The 8,502-nt window shown below is 41.2% G+C and overlaps 1 protein-coding gene across 1 annotated transcript; it reads right to left on the bottom strand.

Annotated features, from left to right (window-relative positions):
• Window positions 1-2,861: 2,861 nt before the first annotated feature.
• Window positions 2,862-5,886, bottom strand: LOC120380115 (olfactory receptor 6N1-like). The gene is made up of 2 exons (XM_039497610.1): window positions 4,944-5,886; window positions 2,862-2,896 (listed from the first exon to the last, which is right to left on the bottom strand). The coding sequence occupies exons 1-2, from the start codon at window positions 5,884-5,886 to the stop codon at window positions 2,862-2,864; spliced, it is 978 nt and encodes a 325-aa protein (XP_039353544.1).
• Between the last annotated feature and the right edge of the window lie 2,616 nt (window positions 5,887-8,502).

The raw sequence follows: 8,502 nt of genomic DNA, 5'->3' as shown, positions 1-8,502 counted from the left end.
TGGTCGGGCTCCACGGGCAGTGATCAATGGTTCCATGTCTAGTTGGCAGCCGGTATCAAGTGGAGTGCCCCAAGGGTCGGTGCTGGGGCCGGTTTTGTTCAATATCTTCATTAACGATCTGGAGGATGGTGTGGACTGCACCCTTAGCAAGTTTGCAGATGACACTAAACTGGGAGGAGTGGTTGATATGCTGGAGGGTAGGGATAGGATACAGAGGGACCTAGACAAATTAGAGGATTGGGCCAAAATAAATATGATGAGGTTCAACAAGGACAAATGCAGAGTCCTGCACTAAGGACGGAAGAATCCCATGCACTGCTACAGACTAGGGACCGAATGGCTGGGCAGCAGTTCTGCAGAAAAGGACTTGGGGTTACGGTGGATGAAAAGCTGAATATGAGTCAACAGTGTGCCCTTGTTGCCAAGAAGGCTAATGGTATTTTGGGTTGTATAAGTAGGGCATTTCCAGCAGATTGAGGGATGTGATCATTTCCCTCTATTCAGCACTGGTGAGGCCTCATTTGGAGTACTGTGTCCAGTTTTGGGCCCCACACTACAAGAAGGATGTGGATATATTGGAGAGAGTCCAGCGGAGGGCAACAAAAATGATTAGGTGGCTGGAGCACATGACTTATGAGGAGAGGCTGAGGGAACTGGGATTGTTTAGCCTGCAGAAGAGAAGAATGAGGGGGGATTTGATAACTGCTTTCAACTACCTGAAAGGGGGTTCCAAAGAGGATGGATCTAGTCTGTTCTCAGTGGTAGAAGATGACAGAACAAGGAGTAATGGTCTCAAGTTGCAGAGGGGGAGGTTTAGGTTGGACATTAGGAAAAACTTTTTCACTAGTAGGGTGGTGAAGAACTGGAATGGGTTACCTAGGGAGGTGGTGGAATCTCCTTCCTTAGAGGTTTTTAAGGTCAGGCTTGACAAAGCCCTGGCTGGGATGATTTAATTGGGTTTGGTCCTGCTTTGAGCAGGGGGTTGGACTAGATGACCTCCTGAGGTCCCTTCCAACCCTGAGATTCTATGATTCTATGAACAGACTTTGGTACTGCATTTAACTTAGTATGACACAACATTATGATTTAAATTGAGCACTATATAATATAAATAAAGCACACATTATTTAAAAAAAACTGGCATGCTGATAGATCTCAAATATTAGTTGCTGATGTGAATTATCATGGAATGAAGGTGTTTTAAGTGGGGTTCTGCATTGATTATTACTAGCCCCAATACTATTGAACATTTGTACCAATGAGCTGGAATTCAATATGAAATCTCTGCTGAACCATGATCTGTGGATGAGACAAGGGTTGGTGAAGTGGTGTGAGCTGGAAATATATTTTAAAATATATATTCAAATATTTTTTTTAATACATTCAAAAAAAATATATTTTAACACAGCCAAATGCAAAGTTATACATGTAGGAGCACAGGTCAGACCTACGGAATGGGAGACTGAATCCTGCAAAGCAGTGTGCTACCTACAAGCAAAATGCCGAAAAGGATCTAGGAGTCATAGTGCACAAGCAACTCAGCATAAGCTCCTAGTGTCATGCTGTGGCAAGAAAGGCTAATGTGATCCTTGTAAGTATAAACAGGAGAGTAGTAAGTAGGAGCCGAAAGCTGATTTTACCTCTGTATACCACTTTTGGTCAGACTGATTCTGGAGTACAGCATATAGTTCTCTTGCCAAAAATTTTTGAAGGATATTGAAAAATTGGGGAGGGTGCACAAAAGTGACTGGAGGGCTAGACAATATGCCTATAAAAGCTCATTTGGTTTAGCTTATGCAGAAGAACTTTGAGAGGTGATTTGAATCACGTTTATATGTACCTTCATAGGTAGAAATACAGGGTAGTAAAACATGAGAAAGGCAAAACAAGAACCAATGACTGGAAGATGAAGCCAGACAAATTCAGATTATAAATAAGGCACAGATTTTAACAGTGAGGGTGATTAACCATTAGAATAAACTACCAAGGGAAGTGACGGATTCTTCATCTCTTGATGGCTTCAGATCATTGCTGGATGTGTTGCTGGAAGATATGCTTTGGACAAAAGCAAAAGTTATTCTTAATCAATTAAAAGTTATTAGGCTAAGTAATATGCTTTGCCCCATTAGCCAGGGTCAGACACATATTGCTTGTGCATATAGCACAATTGTTACAAACTAGCTGACTAGATCTGTTTTGAAATGGGAGTTTTTCTTCTCCTAGATACACTGCTGGCCACAGATGATGAGCCCACCAACCGGATAGGGGCACAAAGGCAAAATGACTTGCCCATTGTCATGCAGGAACAGGAAGAGAACTCAGCTGTTCTGAGCCACAGTCTTGTTTCTGCTCCACTCTACTGTACCACAGCACCCCCCTCCCCCCCGAAATGTATTTATTTTACATTCTTTACTAATTTCAGTGGCTATTAACTGGTGCTCAGTTATCTTGGTCCAGAACTTCAGCTGCTGCAAGCTAATGTAGCTCCAGGCTGGGATTTTCAAAGGAGCTTAAAGAATCCAATGAAATATTTGCACCTAATTCCCCCTTTTGAAAATTCCATCCATATAGCCTTGTGAACGATCAAACAGTCATTTTGTACTAGAGCCACAAGATGAAAGTAGAAATCTTTGCCCAGTGCTTTATCCCCCAAAACAGTCTTCTACCTCGACAGATACACAAGTGGTCTTATCTTTTTAAAATGAAACACATTAGAATAAATGGCAGTTAAGTGTCTGGACATATTTGAAAATCCACCTAGACACTCCCCTGAATCTTTAGAACCTTTAATAATTTGGCACTTAGGAATTTAATCACTTTCAAAATCATTGCGACTTAGGAATTGAAGTCTTTTAAATACTTTAGATATATCCTGGCACTTTAGAAATGCAGAATTAAGCATATTACAATTATTGAGAGCTAGCCACTGAGGCAAATTTGAAAACACACATAGACACCTATATTCATCTTTAGAAATTTTTAAAATTCTGGCCTGTGGGAATCTAACTAACTTTGTAAGTTATTAGGATTTATGAACTCAAGGGAACATCTACACAGCAATACAAATCCTCGCTGGGGCTCAGAGCCAGGACTCCAGCCTGAGTCCTAATGTCCAAACTGCAATTTTATACCCCTGCAGCCCATGTTCCACAAACATGAGTGAGCTGACCTGGGCCAGCTGCTGGCATTTTATTGCAGCACAGACATACCCTAACTCACGTGGGTGCTTTTGAAAGATCATGGCTCTTTCCAAATCCAGAATGAAATAGTAATATCTCATCCTAGCTTTATTTTTTTTCACGTAAAATTGAAATGATCTTTACGATAAAGAGATGTTTCACCAGAAATCATCCATGTCAATTAATTATTTTGTTCCAACATTCAGGAATCAATTTAGGATCATTCACACCACTAATCACTGCATAACACAAATAACAAGGAACAATTATGAAGATCTGTTCAATCATGCCAAATATAAAATTGTTTAGGAAGCCCTGACACCAAGGTGAAAGACAACATACTTTAACAACCAGAAGCCACTCAAAGGCATCCCAGACCAGTGTGATATAAAATGTAGCATGTTCCCTGCTTGGAGAAGAGGAGATGAAACATGTAACTAAAATCTTGAATTCCACTGTGTGGAATGTAGCGCACATGAGACTTACGATTATAGTTGGGATAGTAAGTGTCAACTAGGAATGCAGCTAGCCCCAAACTTAGCATCTCTTCATTTTCCCCAAGGAAACTCCCATTAGCATGAGTTAGGGACAACCTAAATGCTAACTGCCTTGCTAGTTGTGACGGGGACCCCAGGAGAGACAACTGAGGTCACTTAATTAGGATGAACTGCAAATAATGGGGTAGACAATCCCCAAAGCTGGTGGATATTCCAATACTTAGATTTACCAAGCCAGCACAAAAAAGCTTCTATAATACCTTACTGGTTACCCGGAAGCCAACAACACAGCTCCCTTGAAATGACCCAGCCTCAAGCCTCCACCCAGACATTCAAGTCAAATATGATGAGGATTACTGAAAATCTTTTTCATCATATAAAAAAGTTCTACCAATCCCAAGGGATCAGACACATTACCTCCCTGGTTAATAAACATTCCAGATCTTACCCAAATACATGCTTACAGCCAATTCTTATTAACTACACTAAAATTTATTAAAAAAAAGAAAATTTAGATAGAGAACATTGGCAAAAAGATCAATATATGTACAGATATGAGTATAATTCATGAGGTTCAGATTCATAGCAGAGATGGTGAGCTTTGTAGTTGCAAAGCATTATTTCAGAAATAATTCATAGGTTATAGTCCAATGTTTACATTTAGGGTGGTCCACTCAGGACTGGGATCTCAGTCCTTATGGCTAAGGCTTTCCCTGCATGAAGCTTCAAGCAGATCTGAGATAAAAAAGGATTGCGATCCAAACATCTTTATACAGTTTCAGTCCTTCTTGTGACAGCTTGGAGTCCTTCATGAACAATAGGCACACATGAGGGCTTTGAAGCTGACCCATTTCTCAAGCATCACTAGTAATTATCCACACATTAACATAAAGCAATTGCCTGTTTTTTCCACCATTCACAGATGATTTGATATACATTTCAAACAAATATGAATACAGCGATATCCTATCTTTAGAGTTTATTTAAATGTTAAGATGTCCTTTTGAGCTGAGAATTAACAGAATACAGCATAGACAGGGAGTGTTTGATTACATTGTTGACCTTTAATGATATATATGTAAATACACAAAAACACAAACATTTTCTATCCATATGTCTTTAAGGGCTGAATTTGAGTTATTTATCCTTCAGGATGCTTAACCCTTCCTGGTCATGCATCACACTTGATATGACAGATTGATTGATTCCCATATCAATCACTCTTCCTGAATTGCTGAGAGCACCATACATTTATTGAAGACTTTCCCCAGGGCCTCCTTGACCTCTTTGTTTCTCAAGCTGTAAATGAGAGGATTGGCCATGGGAGTCAGGACAGTGTAGAAGACAGAGAAGACTTTATTGAGGTCTCTTAGTGTGTCAGTGTCTGGTAACACATAGACAATGATTAGTGTCCCATAGTAGATTGTAACCACAAGCAAGTGAGAGGAGCAGGTGGAAAATGCCTTTCTTCTCCCACTGGTGGACGGGATTCTCAGGATGGTGGAGATGATGGAAACATAGGATGCCAAGGTTAATAGAAATGGGGGCAGGGTGTCTATAGAAGAGAATATAAAGGTTACCAGTGTGATTAGGCTGGTGTCACTACAGGAGAGTTTAATCACTGGGGTGAAATCACAGAGGAAATGGTCAATTTCATTGGGGCCACAAAAATGTAATTGTGACATTAAATATATTACTACGTCAGTTGCCAGAAATGAACTCATCCAGGACACAGCTGCTAACTGAAGGCAGATTCTGCCATTCATAAGAGCTGTGTAGCGTAGTGGTTTGCATATTGCTAAATATCGGTCATAGGACATCATGGATAAGAGAGAACATTCAACTGCCACCAGAAAACCAAAGAAATAAAATTGAGTGATGCAGCCACTAACAGAAATGGTTCTGTCCCCAGTCAGGAGACCGGAGAGCAGTCTGGGCAGGACTATGGTGCTGTAGCAGGTCTCCAAGCAGGACAAGTTCCCCAGAAAGAAGTACATGGGGGTGTGAAGGTGCTGATCAACCACAATTAGTACAACAATGAGAATGTTCCCAGCCACAGTAACAATATAGATCACTAGAAACAGCAGGAAGAGAAGAATCTGCATTTCACGGAGATTCCCAAATCCAAGGAGGATGAACTCTGTGATATATGTTTCATTTTCCCCTTCTCTTTTCTCCAAGAGCTGTCTACAAATTCCTCCTTCCTCCATTTTCCATGAAATTTATCTAGTGATAGATAAAATAATGAGCATTGAAAGAGCTTTCAGTACAATTGAACTTGGTAAATGTCCCGCCATTTGATTCTGGAAAAGTTCAAAGTGCAAATGGAGGGCATATTTATAAACTTTCACAGATCCAAGACACTACTTTAATCTCAGATTTTACACAAGGCTTTGGAATAGATTCCGCACTTGACACATCCAAAGTGCACTACTCCATTAATTTATCACTCTTCTGTTCCTAACTTATTTCATTCATAGATGCATTGTGAGACATTCTCCTGGTCTTATCTGGACAGGTGATCAGCTAGGTCACTCCAATCCTCGACTCTGAGAGCCAGTCTTACCCTGTTCTGCGTGGAGAATCCATACTCCCGGGCTGTTCACACAGAGAGTCTAGCATGTAAGCTGCTCCCAGCTATGTGAGTGAGCACTTTTAGCCAGCCGCTGCTTGGATTGTGTAACTGAATGATGCTAGCTAATATCTCTGGTCCCGGACACAACCTTAGGAACCTCCATCTTGCAGTGTCCTATTATATCTGCTGAATGCTGCAAGCTTACATGAGTTCATCAATTTAACAAAGAAATTGATATGTACCAGGCTTATTGTCCCAAGGGGAATCTCTGACAAGCTTCAAACCAAACACAAATTTATTAACTACAAAAGAAAGATTTTAAGTGATTATAAGTCAAACAGCAAGTCAGATTTGGTCAAATGAAATAAAAGTAAAACACATTCTAAGATGATCTTAACAGTTTCAGTGCCCTTACAAACTTAGATGCTTCTCACTCAGGCTGGCTGGTTCCCTTTCAGCCAGGCTCTCCCCTTTGATCATCACTTCAGTTGCTGGCTGATGGTGTCTGTACATGGAGGTGGAAGAGAGAGAGCCTGGCAAACATCTCTCCCTTTTATCATGTCCTTTCTTCCCCCTTAGCTTTGTCACCCCTTCAGAGTCAGGTGAGCATTACCTCATCGTAGTCCCAAACTGACCAAGGAAAGGAGAGTGACTCACTCAAGAATCCAACAGATCCTCTGTTGCTGCCAAGGCCAATGTCCTTTGTTCCTGAGAGGCTGGGTTGGGTTTGTCCCATATGTGCTCTGATGAGTGCATCATGAGCTTTCCAAAGACACCCAACATGATGAAATTTGCATTGGATACCAAACAATCATATTATAAGGATGAACATGGGGATGCAGGCTGTTCTCCGAAGGTACAGAGTGTTTCAGAAAGGTTTAAAGACCAGATAGCACAGAATATTGCAAGCCATTAACATTTTCTTGAAGTAACTCCTGTTTGAACTACAACACATTTCTTAGAAAAAATAGCCAGAAGGCAGCACTATGATCATCTAGTCTGACTTCCTGTATATAATCAGCCAAAACACTTCCCCAGTTAAACTTGAACCGAGCCCAATAACTTGTTTTTCTACAAAGCACTTGTGACACAGTGGGAAATATCTGCATTATAGTGTATCGGTACTGGGCATAGGTGTGTGATAGTGTACAAGGAAATGCTTGCTACGAAGGTGAGATCAAAGCGGTTGTTAGGAGAACCAGATGGATCCCATTCACTCTGCCAAGACACCTACATTTTGCTGCTGGGCCGTGCTGCTCTTGTGTTCTCATTCAATGCATACTCTTGTGTATGATGCACAGAAACCAATGACCTCAATAAGGAGCATCCCAGCAAACATAAACACAAGAACCAGATTCCTACTCAGCAAAGGCACACAGTTGTTTTACGAAGGTTGGGAGGAGAGAGATCAAAAGACATGGGTCAAATAAAGCATTTACCATGAGACACTGAGAGAGGGTCTGTGCAGATGAAATTATCCTTCAGACTCAGAGGTGGGATCTGGAAGAGCTTAAACTATGGCTAGAGGATTTAAGGTTAAGTGAGACAAGAAGCATCAGGGACTTCTTCTTTTAACACATTTCCCTCAATTCTGTGTTTCCTTGGGAAAATAAATCCCACTCTGTTTTGAAGAAGCTGTTCCTGTTTCCTTGCAAACTCACTCTATCACAGGCTCTGGGAGGGGAATCTATAGCAGGGCCAAACTCCACTTAGACCTGCTGGGGTAACATTGCTGGCACCAGAGGGGTGGTAACCCTGAGAATCACAGGATCCCAGCCAAGGGAAGGGGAAGCACAGACTTGTCAGTTGAAAGGGTTTTGCTCAGGGGACTGGAGAAGGGTCCAAAAAGGCACAGCCTGCCCTGAGACCAGCAGAGCAAGCCCTGCAAAATGGCAGCCAATCTTGATTTTGGAGACATCAGAAGATGGAGAATCCACCACTTCCCTTGGCCCTTTTTTCCAATTACTAATCACCCTCATTGCTCATAATATCGGCCTTATTTCTAAATTGATTTTTTCTGGCTTCAGCTTGGAAGCTGGTGGTTTTTATTCTGTCTTTCTCTGCTAGATTAAATAGCCCTTTTGTATGTGGTATTTTTTCCCATGCAAGTACTTTCTCCCTATAATCAAATTGTCTCGCAGTCTTCTCTCTGATAAACTAAGCATTTTCTCCAGCCCTTCACACATTTTTGTGGCTCTTTTTTGCAGCCTCTCCAATTTCTCCAATGTCCTTTTTAAAATGTGGACATACA

The sequence above is a fragment of the Mauremys reevesii genome, linkage group 13 (genome assembly GCF_016161935.1).
Source record: "Mauremys reevesii isolate NIE-2019 linkage group 13, ASM1616193v1, whole genome shotgun sequence".
NCBI lineage: Eukaryota > Metazoa > Chordata > Testudines > Geoemydidae > Mauremys > Mauremys reevesii.
The sequence above is the reverse complement of the archived record's forward strand: the minus strand, read 5'-3'. Positions and strand labels throughout refer to the sequence as shown.